Source organism: Elephantulus edwardii, unplaced genomic scaffold (assembly GCF_000299155.1).
Source record: "Elephantulus edwardii isolate Elephantulus edwardi_28Jun2011 unplaced genomic scaffold, EleEdw1.0 scaffold00007, whole genome shotgun sequence".
In the NCBI taxonomy this organism is placed as follows: Eukaryota; Metazoa; Chordata; class Mammalia; order Macroscelidea; family Macroscelididae; genus Elephantulus; species Elephantulus edwardii.
This window is the reverse complement of record NW_006399757.1, coordinates 13,468,484-13,488,501: the sequence shown is the minus strand read 5'-3', so window position 1 is coordinate 13,488,501 and position 20,018 is coordinate 13,468,484. Positions and strand designations below refer to the sequence as shown.

General features: G+C 36.6%; 1 protein-coding gene across 4 annotated transcripts in view; it reads left to right on the top strand.

Moving 5' to 3' along the window:
* DGKB (diacylglycerol kinase, beta 90kDa) overlaps nt 1–20,018 on the top strand; it is a 1,124,393-nt gene that overhangs the window by 286,867 nt on the left and 817,508 nt on the right. For all 4 annotated transcript variants that reach the window (XM_006880255.1, XM_006880258.1, XM_006880257.1 and 1 more), the window contains 2 exons: nt 795–935; nt 18,254–18,303. In XM_006880255.1, coding sequence (XP_006880317.1) covers nt 795–935; nt 18,254–18,303 — 191 coding nt within the window. The remainder of the gene's footprint in view (nt 1–794; nt 936–18,253; nt 18,304–20,018) is intronic.

Below are 20,018 nucleotides of genomic sequence, written 5' to 3'. Positions count from 1 at the left end.
GGTTGTTAGGTGTCATTCTAGGGAGCTCTGGTGGCCAAGTGGCAAGAGGCATGCTATTCGAGGCCACCTGCTGTTCTGTGGGAGAAGTGTGGACAGTCTCCGCCTTTGAAATTAACTGCCTCTGAAAACCCACTGGAGGGTCGATTATGGTCTGTTCCGAATCTATGGTACACAACAATAATGACAGGTGTCATCTAGTGGTTCTATGACTCATGATGATCAATGCACAACAGAAATAAAGATCCTGTCTGGCTCAAAGAATAGTTAGGAATTGGAAGGTGGCTTAGTGAGTAAGGAGTTACACTCTCGTAACAGGTATAAGTGGTTCAAATCCAGTAGCTTCTATGTGGAAAAAAGAGGGACAGTGTCCTCTAGCACAGTGCAATTCACAGTCTAACAATACATGCTGAAGTTGATTCTGAGTTGGTTATCAGTCATAAGTCAGTTCTGACTCTGTGACAATGATAAATCCATAGGGCTTGCACTGACTGATTCCACATGTAGATTATCAGGTCCTCTTTCCCTGTCTGTCTTAGCCTGGAAGCCACTGAAACTTGTTCAGCATCCAATAAACAGTCTTTCACTGGCAAAAAGGTAAGAGGTGGCTGTCCTTGAGATATGTTGTTGAACTCAGGTCTCTGGTGCATCAGGTGAGAATTCTTATCAGTGAATTGCCATCATCTCCATAGAAATGAATAGTTCTCTACATAATCTATGTAATTTTCCTTTTTCTTTCTTATTGGTTTTGAGTTCACTATGGATATTTAAAAAAATATAATGTAATATTTTTCCAGGTTTGAAAATAAACAAAGGTGCCATCACTCCTCCCCGGACATCTCCTGCAAATACATGTTCCCCAGAAGTAATCCATTTAAAGGATATTGTCTGCTACCTGTCTCTCCTTGAAAGAGGAAGGCCTGAAGATAAACTCGAGTGTAGGTGTTTTTTAAATTATATTACTTACTGTGCATGGGGGCAAAAGGAACGTTAAAGCAAGTGTCAATTACAATTACGTGTTCAACAATTTGTCTCAATTGCTATTAAGTGGTCCTGATTAACAAGAAAATAATTCCTTTTATCAGAAATTGAGCTATTAAGAATTCATAAGCTACAGGAGATATATTTTTTTGTGCTTATCACCAAATATTATCAGATTATATGGCCTTTTTGTGTGTTTTTTATGTGTATCAACTCAGTTCTTTTGAGTTAAAGAGATGTTAGAAATCTTTTAAGTCATTTTGAAAACACATTTCTTTCTAGTGTGTAAATAAGTCTTTCCATTAATCTAAACAATAGTCTTCATGCTAAAACCAAACACATACAAATTTGTACCTTTCTCCTTTAATTGTCAAATCTCCCTTGAAACCGTACACTAACACCATTTTTTTTTAAACCAGAGACAAATGACTTCATAAATGTCAGTGTGAGAGCTCCATTTATAAGGTTTGTCTCTGACTTTTAGGAATACTGAAATAATTGATTTGTTTTGTCTTCAGTGTGGCAGGTGTTTCAGATAAGTAGAGAATTTCTGCCTAATGAAAATAAGTAATGGCTCTTTTTAACAAAATATAGTGGCTGAGCTCTCTCTGGTGGCCACCTTTTCTCATTGCAATGAAAGGAGTTCTTTTTCAGTCCTTCACTCTCTGCCTAAAAATTTGGTGGTCTAGCCTATCTCCAAAGCCAATTTAAAGAATCCTGCTGTTAACTTATTCAATTGTATGATTAATATGATTAAATTGATATCATGAAAACGAACTAATTCTAGCTACAACAATGAATGATGATAATAAATCCTAGCATTCATATTTCTAGTGCATATGTAACATTTTGTGTTTCAGAATTACGATGAGGAAAAACAGTTAAATATAATGTTAAATTGTTGCTAGTGTTTGCTCTGCTAATAAAGTTAAGTCATTTAGAAACAATTGTTTAAGATTCATAGTTGCTTAGAATATAAATAAACCCTGTGAACATTGTTCTTTCAATATATATTTATTATTATTCATAGATGTTAAATATTTGCATTTCAAAACGTATTTTCTATTCCAAAGAACCTACAGAAACCTCTCTTAATCCAAAATAAATATTAACATTTAATGAATTCTATTGAAGTGATAGCCAGAAAGTTAGTTTGCTCAGGTGTTACCAGGACTGTGTTTGAAATTATTTTGTAACATCAAAATAGACTTTGGTGTTTCCATCTAGTTATTTTTAGTCCAACTAGAAGTATGTTATTCTAAACGTGGAAATCACAAAGAGCATGTATTTGAGTTTTCAGTTTAATATCTTATCTTTATCCTTGAACAATCAAGTCAAAACTGCCCTGCCATGCACATCAATTCTAATCCCTACATTTTATCTTTGGCTTTTTCACTCTTTTCCAAGCTTAAAACAAATTCAGTTGTATATTCCTCTTTTCTTAATCATACTTTCACTCTTTTTAATAGGCAGGCTTGTTAAGGCTAGTTATTATAATGCGTTTTTACTATAATCTTTCAGTAGGTGAATTTAGATTACAATGGATTGACACAGTTACTTCAGCAATGGACTGAAATGTGCCAGAGATGAATAGAATGGCACAGCATAGGACAGGGAACACATTGATTTTTTAAAGGATTACTATGAGTCATACTTGACAGCACCTAATCACAAGAAGAATAAAGATATATTTGTGTTCTAAGGGAGCTATGTAGCATAAATTGTGGGGAGTTTCACTATTAACCAAAAGTTGGCTCCTCTCTAAACCACTGGGAAAATGAACAATCGATTTCTGTGTGAGATTTACAGCCTCTGAAAACCCTCTGAGGGTCAGCGGTGGGTTACTTCAAACTCAATGGTCATGAATTTTGAAGTTTTTGTATCTTTATTCGATTCTCTCCTTTACTGTCTTCTGATTTCTTTTTTTCCATTCTGGCTGCTAATCAAAATAATGTGAAGTTCTGGGAAAACAACACTAATGTCTGTTCTTTACTATCAACTTTATCAGGATATTTATTTATTTTTTTTATCATTCACCTTTACCATTCTGCAACTGTGCACTTAGGTAGTTCTTATCCATCAACTGCTCTTGAAAACCCACTATAGGGTCAGCTATGAGTGGGTCCTGACTTACAAAAATGGACTGCGTTGAGTCTATATATAAGTGGATATTTTCTTCTTTGCTTAAGTCTATTTGGTGAAAAAGTTACCAAAAAAATGCACAAGCGTTATAGACAAGGAAATATTATTTGCACAAGCTTGCATTATTAGTAATAGGCTGTGATGTCTGTGGGTGCAGATCTCTCAGTCTTTTATATATTATTTTTCCAAAATAGCTGTTGTTGTTGTTATGTGCCATCAAGTACAGTAAGACTCACAGCATCCCTATGAACAAAATATCTGAACCCAATCCCGTCCTGCGCTATCCTCACACATCCTGACACACAAAACCCCATTGCAGCAGTCACCATGTCAGTACACCTAGTTGAGGGTTCCTCTCCTTCACCGACCCTCCACTCTTCCCAACACCATGTCCCTCTCCAAGGAATAGCACCTCCTAGCAATATATCCAAAGTATGTGAGACGAAGCTTCATCATTCTTGTCTTCAAAGAGCAATCCAGCTGCACCCTCTCCAAGACATATCTGTTTCCTTCACTTTCCATGGGATGTCCAGTGCTCTTCTCTAACACCACAGCTCAAAGGCATCAATTCTTTTTCTGTCATCCTTATTAGTTATCCAGGTCTTGGATGCATAACTAGTAATTGGAAAGGCCATGGTCTGAATCAGATACACTTTAATCCTCAAACTGACAGCACTACTCCTCAATAATTTGGAACTGTCCTAACTGCAGATTTTCCCAGTGCAATTCACATCCTTATTTCCTTACTGCATATACCAAGGGTGTTAATTGTGGATCCAAACAAGATGAAGCTGTTGTCAATTTCAATCTCCTATCCATCCATCATGACACTGCCTATTGGTCCAGTGGTAAGAATCTTTGTTTTCTTGATATTGAGACATAATCCATTCTGAAGGCTGCATTCTTTGATCCTCTGCAACAAGTGGTCCAAATCCTCCTCATTTTCAGCAAATAAGGTTGTATCATATGCATAACATAGATTATTTATGAGGTCTCCCTCCAATCCTGATGCCACATTCCTCTTCATAGAGTCTAGCTTCTCAGATAATTTTCTCAGCATATAGATTGAACAGGTATGGAAATAGAATACATCCCTGATGCACCTCCTTCCCAAATCCAAATAATGCAGTGCTCTCCAGTTCTGTTCACACAACAGCCTCCTGCACCACACAATTGGTTCCTTGTGCACACAATCAATTGTTCTGGGAATCCCATTCTCAAGGTCAATCATAACTTGTCATGTGCCATGATCCACATAGTCAAACACCTTTGCATAGTCAATAAAGCACAAATAGACATTCTTCTGATATTTCTTATTTTCAGCCAGGATCCATCAGACATCAACAATGATATTTCTGATGACATAGCCTCAGTAATGATATCCCTGGTGCCACAACCTCTTCTAAATCCTGCTTGAACTTCTGGCAATTCCCTATCTATGTACTATTCTAGTCATTTTTGAATGATCTTCAGCAGTATTTTGCTTGCATGTGATATCAATGATATCGTATGATAATTTCCACGTGGGAATAGGAACAAATATGGACCTCTTCTAAACCTTCAGAAAGACAGCTGTCCTCCAAATTTCCTGACATAGACCAGTGAGTGCATCCCAGGCTGCATCTGTTAATTGAAACAAGTCAATTGGTACCTCATCGATTCCTGGGGCAGAGTAGCTAATGAGTTTGAATTAAGTTAGCAAGGGGATGCATAATTATTATACCACAAAGGTGAAAATTAATCTAACAGTGGTTAATTTTTAGATATTTATTTACTTCCAAATGAATATGATTTGCTAAATACTATATAAATGAGAAAAAAGAAAATTGGAAATAAAAACACATTAAATGAACATAAAAATTGGTTCCATCAAGAACTTAATATCCTTAGTTTTTCACGGATGAATGCTGAATTTGGATCTTAATATCCAAGGAAAAAAAGCAAAATGGAGGAAGTTCTTGTGATGTAATAATTGAAGCATTTGACTGCTAACAGAAAGGTTGGCAATTGGAAATACCCAGTGAGAAACATGAGGCCTCCTGCTTGATTAAGGTCATAACAGCCATGAAAACATTCTCAGCTGCTTATACTTTTCCTGAAAGGGTCACTGTAATTCAGAATCAATATATGACTGTAGATTTGTATTTTTTTTGAAGGCAGAAAGAGATAGATTTCTTGGACTAAGACCTAGTTCTTAAATTTTGCATATATTCTCTTCATCCCAGCATGATGAATACACAGGCTGTTTGACTTGGCTTCCAGTGTTTCTGATTCTGCTAAAAGATCTGGGCATCTGCATTTGTCTGAAAAATTATATTTTCAACATGTTACAAGTGATGTTAATAGTGCTTGTCTGGAGACAATATTCTGAGGATCAGGAGCTTATAAATTTGCTTTTGTTCACTGAAAACATAATTTTTTTTTCCTGATATGATGAATTTTTCAAAGAATTAATAGCGACAATAGTTTGTGGGTACTTAAATAGTGAACATAATATAATATAATGACTTTGTTGTGAAGGTTTATAACACATACAATTTTTTCCCTAAACTATTCTTCTAAATTTCTAATTGATTCTTCTCCCCTTCCCTTCCATCATCCATCTTGTATTCTCTCTTCACAGGATATTTAATATAAAGATTATTGTAGTAAAAACAACCAGCCAAACCAAAGTGTCCACCCAAAAGCCCATTTCTTTACCTTCCTTTTGTTATCACAATCCTGGGTTTGTTTGTTTTTTTTTTTGTCTTCTCTAATGCTTTCTCAGTCAGTAAGATTATATTTTTCTGCTTTTATTTATCCTTGGAAAATATGCATTCTTCTGAGACATTGATTATTTGGGAGCTCACTAGCATGCTCCGCCTTAAATTCACTGTTCCTTCAAACAATTATAATAGTAGTAGTAAGGTGAGCCAAGCACTATGCTTCTTTTTCAGTCTCTTTGTATTCCTAAAATTCTGTGATTGGAAGTCAGTTCCAACTCATAGTGACCCTCCATCAGGTTTCTGAGGCTGAAAATTGTACCGGAAGAGATTGCTCATATTTCTTATGTGGAACCACTTGCGGATTTAGACCAGACCACCAGAGTAGTTCAGTCTTTGAATTAGCAGGACAGCTTGCTTCAGACTATACAACCAGAGCTCCCTGAATGATATGAAACCCACTTATGTTTCACATCCTAACCTTTGAAATACCTTGAAAGTGTCCTACTAAATCTTTAAACTCTAGCAATGTACTGTGACTATAGCATGTCTTCACTTAATTTCTCTTATTTTATTTTAATATAACATAGCAAAGCACTTAGGAGCCTGACTCCTTGATTTACCTAAATGCAAACTCTGACTTGTGACTTATAATAATTGGATGCAAATTCTTACAGAAGGCACTTTAGCACTCCTAGCTGAATGTCCCTGGGTACATTTTAAAAATCTCTTCAGTCCTCTGTTTCCTCAATCATAAACTTAAGATAGTAATAAAGTTTATCTTAGATGATGATATGAAGGCTAAATTAACTTGGTCACATTTATTTGTTCACATAAATGTGTTATATGGAACTAAAATATTTTGAGATTTTACCTCCTGACTACTTTACTTTCTCCTAAATTTACCATTTGCTCTCTCTCCTTTTCAAATATCAACAAATCTCCATAATTCACAAAGTAAATAATTCTTTCATACTTACTTTCACATCTTTTGTTCCTGTATCATTTTTTGCACATTAATTTAAAAACACAAGCACACAAACCTAATCTGAACAATTAAGATATCTAATTAATTTAGTCCAGTACTGAAGTCACAGAGATTTGGTGAAATAACAGTAAAACTCTATGAATTACAGTATTGCACTAGACTTTGGCTAGAATTTTGTTTCTCAGTTACCTTTCTTCTCCAAGAGTAATAACTCATATTCTGTTTTAACAAAGCAAAGAGACTCACTGAAGGTCAAAAACAGTTCAAATTGGGGAAAACGTTTCAGATGACAGAATGAAACAATACATTCCATAATGGCTAATTAACCACTGGAGACTTATTTTAAAAGAGTGCAAAGTACTGAGGTACACTCTTTAGACTGACCATCACAAAAGGATTGGTGACAGCACGTAATAGTGTGAAGGGCTCAAATGGAGCTCCATAATATAAAATGAGTCAGCATTCAACTTGGGCTCCTATGAAATATAAATGCTGGTTGGTAGGTTGAGGGAGAATTAGATTAAAACTTTGGTGATTACAGAATTTTCTAAAAGTAGGTTATTGGAATAACTGACTTAAAGCAAAATTATTTTTAAGAACATACTACATGAAGTTTTTCAGCAATTGCTATAATGTTTTTGCAATTGTTTGAGCATTCTCGTCAGATTCACTTTTGGCCTAGTCAACAACAAAAACAACACCGATCTTAATGATTTGACTAGTTCTGTGTAACACATTTACAACCTCATAGCCAGAAGCAAAAGCGAAGATAGGTATGTTACTGGACTCTAGATCAGTCATTTTATTTTGGTCAAGTGCTCTACAATTTTTAGACTTTCTGAACACTCCCTTCTTGCTTTTCTAGACTTTGACACATTTTATGACATTGCTAACTGATTATGCAGCTCAACCCCCTCAACTTGTCAGTGGAATGCTTACAAGAGTTTTAGCATCCCCAAGTCCCTTAAAAGTCATGCCACTAACCCAAAGGCTATACATCTCTAACTGTTGGAATTCACCAACAGCTCTGTTTGAGAAAGATGGGCATTCTCCTGTCCTTGGGATTTATAGTCTCACTAAGTCAATAAATGATCTACTCCATGGCAGTGAGTTTAAGATTTGGAATTCTCATCACAGTGCCACTCACAATAGCCAAGAGATAAAGATAGCCCAAAGAAATGAATGATTTTTTAAAGTGTGGTGTGTATATACAATGGCATTGTCATTGTTAGAATGCCTGCCAGTCCTTTCTGACAGAACGATGTACAGCAATCTCCACTGTGCTTAAAAACCCCTGTTGAAGCTATTTTATTAGTTCATTTGTTGAATATCTTCCTCTTTTTCTTGCTCACCAATAGAAAGAAATGAATGATGTTCAGCCATAGAAAGAAATGAAGTCCTAATACATCCTACATCATGGGTGAACATTGAAAACACTGAGTGAAGAGAGTCAGTCTAAGAGGCAAAAATTCACATAGTGTCATCTCAACTGTATAATATATCTAAACTAGGCAAATATATGGAGGTCAAGTTTAATTGGGGTTACCAGCAGTGAGAAAGAATGGATAAGGGAAATTGTTTAAGACGCTCTCATAGCCTAGTAGGTAAAGAGTTGCACTGCCAATCCAAAAGCAGGCACTTTGAAAAAAGTTTCCTCCAGCAGCTTCCTGGGAAAAATGAGTAATCTCCTCCCTGTTACAGCCTCTGAAAATGCACTGGCAGGTCAGCTGTGAGTTGGTTTTGAGTGGACAATGAAAGAAAGAGAGTGAGAGGATTTCTGCTTATGATGTGAACATATTTAGCAACAGATATTGGTGACCATTACACACATAATTGATATCATTAGTGCCACTGAAGTGCACGCATGAAAGATGTTGAATTCGCAATTGTCATTTTTATCTTTGTTTTTACAATATAGGAAAAAGATTCTGAGCAATATACTGCCTTTAATTATTAAGTGTATTTTGAAACACACAATGTAGTAAAATATTATGAACTGGAGGAATGTTTGTTAAATTTTTTTAAACCATGTACTTTCTAATGTTGAAGAAAATAATTTTATATTGATACTTCCGTATCAGTAACATAGTGTGACTTGAGCAATGGGGTTGAGTGTTTCAGAGATGATGAGGATGATGCAAGAAAGAGCAAGTTTCAGGTTGGCTGTTCATCTGGTCACTATGAGTCATACTCGACTTGATGACACCTAACAACAGTGACTACATAATACTGAAAAAGCAACCCAAAAGGTGAATATCTGGAGGTTTCTTAAAAGTAAGGTTCAGGGAGGAAATATGCAGGTAGAAATTTTAAACTCTTTTGGATGTTAAAAAACAATCATAGCTCTAAGGATTGCCCTCCTATTGCATAATATGCCTTTTCTCCAATCTTTTAGCTAAATGAATGTGTGGGTTCATAATTGTTTCTATATAAAGTGAAATTACTTGAGCATAAAAATAGGAAATATCTAGGTTAAACTAACTTAAAACTTTATAACATGTGCCCACCTCTGGAAGCTACCATGCTGACAGAATGATTTTAATACTGCGATTTTAATATTTTTGTACCTAAAAGTCGATAGACTTCTCTCAAGTAGACATTCAGGTCTGGTATACTTTTAAATTTATTCAAGGGAAATCTAAGAAGGAAGGGAGTCAATATCTTTAGATTCATTTTATCAATATTATATATACACACATACATATATACACACACATATATACATACATATATACACACACATACATATATACACACATACATGTTGTTGTTGTTATGTGTCGTCGAGTCACCTGCGACTCACAGCGACCCTATGTACAACAGCCCTAAACTCTGCTCTGTCCTGTGCCAATCACACTGTCTCTGACACTCCCATCCCGATTATTCCAGTCACTGAATCAATCCACCACATAGAGGGCCTTCCTCTCCTGCGCTGTCCCTCCACCCTCCCAAGCATGATGTCCTTTTCCAAGGACTGGTCTTTCCTCACAACATGTCCAAAGTATGTTAGACGGAGCCTCAGAATCCTTGCCTCCAAGGAGCCACCCGGTTTAACCCTTTCCAGGATGAGTCTGTTTGTTTTCCTAGCAGTCCATGGTACTCTCAATACTCTTCTCCAGCACCACAGCTCAAAGGCGTCAATTCTCCTTCTGTCCTCCTTTGTCATTGTCCGACTCTCTGATGCATAACAAGTGATTGCAAAGATCATGGCCTGTATCAGATGCACCTTAGTCTCCAGAGTGACACCATTGCTCTTCAGTACTTTGGAGAGGTCCCTAACAGCAGACTTTCCCATGTCAATGTACCTTTTAATTTCCTGACTACTGGTGCCAAAAGTGTTGACTATGGAGACAAGCAAACTAAAGCTGTGAACAATCTCAATCTCTTCACCATCCATCCTGATGCTGCCAATTGGTCCAGTGGTGAGAATCTTTGTCTTCTTGACATTGAGCCTCAATCCATATTGTAGGCTGCAGTCCTTGACCCTCTGCAGCAGGTGCTTCAGGTCCTCTTCAGTTTCAGCAAGCAGGGTTGTGTCTTCTGCATAACGCAGATTGTTGATAAATCATCCACCAATCTTGACCCTACATTTCTCCTCATAGCACCCAGCCTCCCGGATAATCTGTTCTGCATAAAGGTTGAAAAGGTATGGAGATAGGATGCATCCCTGGCGTATGCCCTTCCCAATTTTGAACCATGCAGTGTTCCTTTGCTCTGTTCTGACGACTGCCTCCTGGTCCAAGTACAGGTTTCGTATTAGAACGATCGAGTGTTCTGGGATTCCCATTCTTCTCAGAGTCAGCTATAGTTTGTTATGATCCATACAGTCAAATGCCTTTGCATAGTCTATGAAACACAGATAGACATTCCTCTGGTATTCTCTGCTCCACACATACATATACATTCATATATACACACATAGATACACACGAGAAAGAGAGAGAGAGAGAGAATGAATATGTATACACACATATTTATCCAGGAGAGGGTGAAGCTAGGTTGTTTCTTGGAGGCCTGGATTTTAAAACTCCATCCAACATCCTTTGGCCATGTTGCCAGGAAAGACCAGTCCTTAGAGAAGTACATCATACTTGGAAGGGTAGAGGGTCAGTGCAGGGAAGGAAGACGTCAGAAGAAATGGATTGACACAGTGACTGACAATGGGGGCATGTGTGTGTCAGAAACAGATTGGCTCAGCATAATAGCAGGGTTCAAATCTATTGTTCTTAGGGTCACTATGAGTAATAGTTGACTTGATGGCACATAACAGCAACATAATATGAATACACACACATATTTTTTTAATGCTGTCTACTGTTTAACCAAGCCAAATATTTCCATGGAGTTAGTAATTGCCTCTGTTTTCTTTACTTTCTTTCTAATTGTGTACAGTCAAATTGGATTTGACTGACACCAGAGGAAATAGCCCCTCCTCCTTCAGTGGAGCATCTGGTGGATTTGAACTGCGTTCCTTTGAGATTTCAGCACGGTTCTCGCCATTAGGCCACCAGAGCTCCCTATTGCTGTTTTGTATTTGCTTACTTTTTATTGTAAACTATATTTTAAATTTGTGACACTAAGGTAAATCTCAAGGAACTCTGGTGACCATTAGTTTGAAGCTCTTCTGTTATTTGTTTTTATTTAAATTTTTAATTGTTAAAAAAATACATATGGAGATCCAAGGGAGTAAGGGCTGGGAACAGAAGGGTGAGAATGAGTAAGGATGAAATCACAGGGTTGCACAATTTGGTGGGTAGAGGGAGCGGGTAAAGGAAACGAGAAAGGTCCATTGGGGACCAGAATAGACAGCCTAAAGGTCACATAGTCCAATGGTGGTTAATTAGTTATTTATTATTATTTGTTTCTTTACAAAGAGATTGTCTTTTTCATTTGTGGGTTTCCAATTTGGAAATAGAGACACAAACTCTGGCTGCTTCATGCTTTACGGGACATTGAGATGAAGGCAATGGGGAGCCAACTTTAACACTTTACTGGTAGTCTTGAGTTGAAGCTGCATGCCTTCTTGTTCCGCTAGAAGATATTTTCATGACAGTTTTCTGCCCTCTGGACTTCAAAGTGTTTGCCTGAGTGAGTCCAGTGGGAGTGGCTGGCTGTACTTTGAGGTTCCATCCACCTTCACTTCCCTAGTTGACAGCTATATTTCCCTTTTGTCTCTGGATCGGGGTTCAAGGTTTAGGTTCTGAAATAAAACTCAGTGTTCAGGTTACCTATAAGAAAGGGAGTAAACCTAGAGAGAACAAACTTGTGAGTTACAAAAAGAAGGGCTTTGAAGGTGATGCCTACAGGTGTACTGGAGGTGAAGATGGAGGAAAGTGGCTTAGATAAAGTTCCTCATACACACCAGGTGGCATTCTGCTGGGGCCAAGAGCTCTTTCCAGGAGCTAGGCAGCACTTTCCAGGGTCCTAGGGTTCCCCCCACGGTCCAGCAGCTTACCCTCCCACCCAAGCTCTTCTGAATTCTGGACCTTGTATTCCACCAGTGACCATGGCAGGGACAGCACTTCTGGCTCTAGTGCTTCCATCATTGGCCCCCTCTACTCTGCCAATCAATCTAATTGTAACTTGAAGTAGGTATTATTTCTTTCCTTTTCCACAAATGAACAAGGGGCTTCCAGAGTGGTGAACAGATCACTCAAGTTTAAAAAAATAGTAAAGGCAGACAGAGTAGAACTGCCCCACAGTCAAGGGAGCAGATCACTATATCTTTTAACCCGCAGAAAAGCCAATAAAGTTGAACAGCAGATCTTTCAATTAATAGAAGAGCTCTAGTTGCCAGACACATGTCACTAAAGAGTCTCTAGATAGTATTTTATCCCTTCCTCAATTTTTCTTTAAATTATTCATTGATAATGCAACTTTGACTTTTATAATTCTGGTTTGAGGAATTGTGTCCACTTCATGTTGTTGTTGTTGTTTTAATAATTACTACCTCCTATTGAATAATTACTACCTCTCTACCTTTTATTTTCTTTGTTCTATATTTCTGGGACCATTCTAATCTGTATATTGCCTGAATGCAACTCTGAATTATTTCATTTTAACTTTGATAGCATACTTTAAAAGAATTGCCAAATAACAAAGCCCCACCCCAGGAATTGGTGACATACCTATAGACATATTTCAACAAACAGATACTGTCCTGAATATTCTCATGAAGTTGTGTCAAGAAATCTGGAGGACAACCACCTGGCCAACTGATTGAAGGAAATTCATATTTGTTCCCATTCCAAAGAAAGATGACCTGACATAGTGTGGAAATTATTGAATATTATTAATATCACATGTAAGCAATATTCTACTGAGAAGAATCCAAAAAGACTGTAACAGGACATCAAAAGAGAAATGTCTGAAGTGAAGGCTTGGTTTAGAAGTTGCCGTGGTACCAGGGATATATTATAGTTAATGTTAGGTAGATCTTGGCTAAAAGCAGAGAGTACCAGAAGAATGTCTATCTGTGTTTCATTGACTATGCAAAGGCATTTGACTCTGTGGGTCACAACAAGCTGTGGCTAACTCTGAGAAAAATGAAGAATATCAGAATACTTGATTGTGCCTATAGTTGGATCAGGAGGCAGTCGTCAGAATAGAGCAAGGAAACACTGCATGGTTCAAAATTGGGAAGGGTGTATGACAAGAATGTGTCCTGTCTCCATACCTTTTCAAACTATATGCAAAACAGATTATCCAGGAGGTTGGGCTCAATGATGAGAAATGGGTCATCAGGATTGGAGGAAAACTCATCAACAATCTGTGTTATGCAGATGACTCAACCCTACTTGCTGACATTGAGGAGGACCTGTAGTGCTTGCTGCAGAAGGTCAAGGACCTCAACCTTCAATATGGATTGAAACTGAACATGAAGAAAACAAAGATTCTCACTGGGCCAACTGGCAGCATCATGATACATGGTGAAGTGATTGAGATTGTTATCAGCTTTAGTTTGCTTGGCTCTACCATCAAAACTCGTAGTACGAGCAGCCAGGAAATTAAAAGAAAAATTACATTGAGAAAGTCTGCTGTCAGAGACTTCTCCATAGTACAGAAGATCAATGATGTTAGTCTGGAGACTAAGGTTCACCTGATCCATGCCATAGGCTTTACAATTACTTGCTATGCATTCAGAAAGCTGGACAACGACTAGGGATGATAAAAGGAGAATTTATTTCTTTGAACTGTGGTGCTGGAGAAGAGTATTGAATAAACCATGGACTGCTAGGAGAACATACAGTTCCATCCTAGAAAGGATGAGACCTTGGAGACAAATATTCTGAAGCTTCGTCTGACATACTTTGGACATGTTGCAAGGAGCGGCCAGTCCTTGGAGAGAGACATCATGCTTGGGAGGGTGAAGTGAGAGTGCAAGAGAGGAAGACCCTAGATAAGATGAATTAATTTAGTCACTAGGGTGGTGGAAATAGTTGTGTCAGAGACAGTAAGTTTGGCACAGGATAGACCAGGGTTTAGAGCTGTTGTAGACAGGGTTGCTATGAGTTGCAGGCAAGTCAATGGCACATAACAACAACAACAACCATCATCCTTTTAATTTCAGATATCCTGCTTTCTGTGCTTTTAAATTTGCACCCACACTCATCCTCCCCATGTTGTTTGTTTTCTCCAGGTAATGTTCTTTGTAAGGACTGCTTTCAATATTCTACCTGAGGGAGGAGTGATATTATCATGAATTGGTTGACAAAGTTAAAGTCCGTTTCCTTAGTTAAAGGAGTAGAACTTCCATGTGTGTCTGTGTGTGTGTCTATGTCTGTGTGTGTGACTGTGTGTGAGTGGTAGTTACTTTCCCCAGTGGCATAGAGTGGATTCTGACTCCTACTGACTGTACAAGGAAGAAGAGCATTGATTGCTTGATAGTTTTCAATGTTTTAATCTTTATGAAAGTAGATTGCCATATTACTCTCCCATGGAGGGTTCGAAGTATAAACCTTTTGTTATTAGCTGAATCCATAAGCCCTGTGCACCAAAGCTGTTAGTAGCTATCCTGCACTCTGAAAGCAAGTACACAAAAGAGTGACTTAAAAGAACTGTAATCTGTTTAGTCACAAATTAGAATGGTCAACATCCAAATCTGGCTCTTGGCCCTGTCAATTCCTTCCTTGGATTTCCTGTCTAATTTCCAGTCTCTAACACCATCCTTGGTGTTCCTTTCTTTGTCAGTTGGAAGGTCCTCTGATGATGTCTTGTGAAACTACTATGTATGTTCTCTTAGCAATGTTTACTTTTTCTTGGCACAGAGGTGTTACACTTCTTTGAAATATTTACCCATGCATATAAGCTTCTGGATGCTGATGTGCATGACTAATGCCAGCACTGTTCCTGCCCTTTTCCATCACCAAGGTGGATTCTGTGTAGCCCTCTTTTTCTATGTGGTACTAACATTTGAGTGATAAATGTGAGGTTCTGCTGCTGAGTGGTAGTGCGTAGCTTGCGAAATCTGGTTGTTTAGTGCCATTGAGTTGGCTAGGACTCACAGTTACTCTTAAAATAGCAGATCTGAACTTTGTCCTATCTTATGCCATCTCTAACATCTATGGTATGTCTGAGCCCATTGTTAATGTCACTGTGTTAATCTATCTTGTTGAGAGTCTTCCTCTCTTTTTCTGACATTCCACCTTTCCAAGCATGAAGTATTTTTCCAGGGACTGTCCTCTTCTAAAATAATCTCAAAGAGACAAAGATCCATCATCCTTGCTTAAAAGGAGTAGCATGATTGCACTTAGTTCAAGACAGATTCATTTGTTCTTGGCAGTACATGAGATAGTCAGGATTCTTCTCCAACACCTCTGTTTAAAGGCATCCAAGTCTTTTTCTGCCATCCTCGTTCATTATCCTGCTCTCAGAGGCAGAGCAAGTGATTGAAAAGACTATGGGTTGGTTCAGGAGAAACTTTGTCTTTAAACTGACATTATTGCTCTCTAGCACTTTGTAGATGCCCTTAACAGATATTCCTAAATCAAACTTCTGATTTGTTGACTACTGCTAACCATGGATGTTGATTGTGGATACAAATAAAATCAAATTGTTGGCAACTTCAATCTTTTCTCCATCTATCACTATGTTTTCTATTGGTTCAGTGGTAAGGATTTTTGTTTTCCTGATGGTGTGTTGAAATATAATCTGCATTGAAGGTTGGAGTCTTTGATCTGCTGCAGTAAGTGTTTCAAGTCTTCTTTACTTTCAGGAAGCATGATTGTCATCTTCATAAAGCAAGCTATTGATGACTCTTCCTACAAACATGGTGACTGCTGTTAGTTAACTGTGAATCCAAGTAAAACTACTAAAAAAATAATAATCTGGCTTTTTAATTTTCTCTTGTGCTTCATAAAGTAGTGACTTTTCAATGCAAGAATAAGTTGCAGATATTGCCAAATAAATGACAGAATCTATCTTAGCCACTGTGTGCAAATATACATGTTCCTAAAATTCAAGAGGTCTACCAATAGAAGACAAGGTCTTCCAGCATGCATAGATTAAAATGATAAAACACAATCTATCAGTTCTTTATTCCAGCGAGTGTCAGCAGAGTTACAGCATTCTTCATCCTAAAATAGAGTTAAGTTACTACAAATTTTTGCCATGTTCTTAGTAGTTAGCCCTTCCTCTGAATGGCCTAAGATTTATTGCCACTTAAAAAGATATTTTTAGCATTTGCTGCTGTTTTGGAAAATTGCAAAATGCTTAGTGTATACATTGTGGGAGATTTTCTTTAATGGCTGCATTTTATGTTAATTTATTAAGAATATATTAGAAAAGCTATCTTGATTTGAATTAAAGATACTTAAATATTTTAGTTGACCTAACATCAATTGCCTTAATTAATGTCTCAGCTCCACATTTTCCTCTCACTTTTTAACATCCTTCAAATATGCTTAAATATAAAAAATAAAATATCTATTATAGCTATATTGGTAATATATGTTTTCCCTTTTGGTGATTTAAGGACTAAGATTACATCTTATAAATAATTAAAAAGTCTGGTGAAATATAATTTTAACATGAACAAAGTAATAATTAGTAACTGGATATGGTCAAGATCATTGCAATTATATCTTAGTTGTCAATGTCATTATTAGTTTTATACACTTAAGACATAATGATTCTCCAGGAAATTGTACAAACTTAATACAAAGCCTCACTTCAACTCCTCTATTTTTACAGCTGTGTCATTCTTCTCTGTTTGTCTCAAAACGACACCTGCAGCCTCTTCCAGAGGCTCCTGGAGTTGTGTGAATTATACAAAGGAAACCTCAGAATACCCTAAATCTTTGTCATCCTGCCTTCCTGAGATTACTCCTACTGAGCTAATACTTTCTTTACTATGACTTTATTAGTTCAAACATCAGTTACTCTATGAAGCTCCATCTGAGAGTCAGACAAATAAACCATTATAACCAGAGTTAATAATGCATTTTATGTCGTGGTATCCTTTCTCATAAAGACTTCTTTCTTTTACACTTCCTTTTCCTCTCACATACTGTTTGAAGACCAATCATAGCATGGGTTCATTCTATTTGTAAATGGATTTACAGATTTCATATATATATTTGTGTAAATTAATCTTCACGACACATGTGTGCTAATGCATCAGTGTTTGTTTTTCCTCATTATTCAGAAAAGAAAAAAAAATGTTCACATGATGGATGTTAGATTTCAGATTGAAATTAATCCCTATAAATAAATAAATTCTATTTTCTTCCTAACCATTCTGGTCTTTAATATCTCATTCATATTGTCTAGACTACTTCTGTTATATTTTCAGTCTCCATTGACTGATGTTGAAATAAAGAACTAGACTAAAAAATGGGACTCTAAAACATTTTCTAGGTATAAATGGCACTTTATTGACTTGAAGAAGCTGTAATAGAATAGTGGTTAGAAGGCAGTGCATGTTAACCTGAAGGCAGATCTTCTCAGGCAAGTGCAAACCACCATCGGCTACACAGAAGAAAGGTGGGTAATCTTCTTCCATGCGGTTCACAGTCTCCAAAAACCCACCGGAATATCACCTGTGAGTCAGTTCCAACTTGATGACAGTGAGTCTGAGGTTGGATTTTTGTTTGTTTTTTTTTAAAATATACAATATTTATATTGTTGTTGTGTATCATCGAGTTGGAACTGACCCATAGCTGCCCCTCCAGTAGGTTTTCAGAGGCAGTTTATTTGCACAGGAGGCTTTTGCCCATACATCTCCTATGGAGCAACTGGTGGATTCATTAATCATAAATAGTGTTTTCATTTATGTTAATTTTGTTTCAGTGGAGCTTAAGAGACAATACCACAGATTGCTTTGAGGAGGGAAGGGATAGTATAGCTTTTTCAACTAAAAAATAAATTTTTTAAAAATGTATCTGCAACTAACATTAATCTTATTTGACTATAACTTTTTTTTTACTACCTCTTTTATTTCTAGTTATGTTTCGCCTTTATGATACAGATGGGAATGGCTTCCTGGACAGTTCGGTAATTTTTTTCCCTTCAATTTTTTCTGTGAAAATTTCAAAGCAATTTCTTCTGAAAAATGCAATGAATAAATTTATAGCTATTATCACAGAAGGCACATTTAATAAAATTTCCATGTAGTCATAGAGCATTCTTAGCATCTAGCCATTTGGAGAAAGAATGCTCTGTGAAAACTGGTGGGATTATGATTGTTCTATTGAAAAATTGTGCTACAAAGACGTATTTTTTTCCCTTCAATTTTCCACTGAACTTAGATAAAAAAGAAAAACTTCAGCCTCATCTGAATAAAATATAAGATAAAGTTGAACACACTAAGGTATAAAGAAGAAAACACAAACAGATTTAATAATAAGGAAAAGAGACTATAAGCAGCATTTAAAAGGACTAGCCCATTAATTACTTTCTCCCATCTTGAAAGCATTCTTCATTTTATATGTTGTTGACAAAATAGCCTTACATATTATTTTGACAAAGTTAATTTTTTTAAATATTCTATTTTATATGCAACTTGCACTTTACCAATACTTATGAAAACAATATAGGTGAAGCTAGAGAGTATAATAAAAGTTAAGTTCTTCCTACAACTTAGTTTAAAATAATAATTAAATAATTTTATAATATGCGAAAAGCATTTAAAATTTTTCTCCATACGAGGTGAAATAAAACATTCAGTTTTACTACATGTATAAGTACCTCTTAAATCCAAATAAATCTTATCCATTTATTTCTTTCCCATTGCCTGATCAGGTATTTTGCTTCTTACATTGCTTCCTGTTCTCTCCCAGCAAAGATCATTTTATTAATTAAATAATAAATGGCAAATTATAGAAATTGTCCAGTACATACATACATGAAATGTGTTTTGATACATTAAGTGTTGATTATAATAAATATCCTCTCTGATAATAACTTTCCCCCCTACATTTTATAGACTTTCACAAGGAAAGCAATGGGTTTGGAAGATTTTTTCTATAACTGAACAATATGATGCATCAGTTTCCCCAAAAAGTGATAAAAAATAAGGGAATTTCTAGTCTAAGAAATTATCCCCACTCCAAACTGATGCATTGATTGTGAATTTCTTATGGTTATTCTGTGATTTTTAAGTTTTGAAGTGCCTGATCATCTTCAGTTTCCCATGTAGGATAGTAACTATGGAATACAATTGTTCCTTGTCTTGTGACATTTCACGGCTAGGAATTTAGATTTATTTACATATTTCATTATGCTTATTATGACACTTATATTTCCCCTAATACAAATTATAATATAGATTTGTTATATTTAATGTTTCTCTTTAATTAAATTAAACTATGTTTCTTTACTGGGCTTTTCGCCATGGATTGGCAGAAGATTAAAAATGCAGTCAAATGCTATTTTTGGTCTCTAGCCATATTTTTAAATATATAGTAGATATCTAGAAAAAGGATTGGCCACCCACTTCTGAAATAGCAGGCCTCTGAAAACCCTATGCACAACAGAACACACGCAGACTAAGAGAAAGGTCAACCTAGGTAGAACTATCAAGTATGGAAATACAAAGGAGGAGGAACAGTTGTAAGCAGACCTTAGTGATTGGAACATGGAATGTGAGAGCCATGAATGTAGGAAAATTAGAACTAGTTAAGAAAGAAATGGAACGCATAAATATTGACATATTAGGCATTGGAGAGATGAGATGGACTGGCATGGGGCATTTTGAGTCAGATGACCAT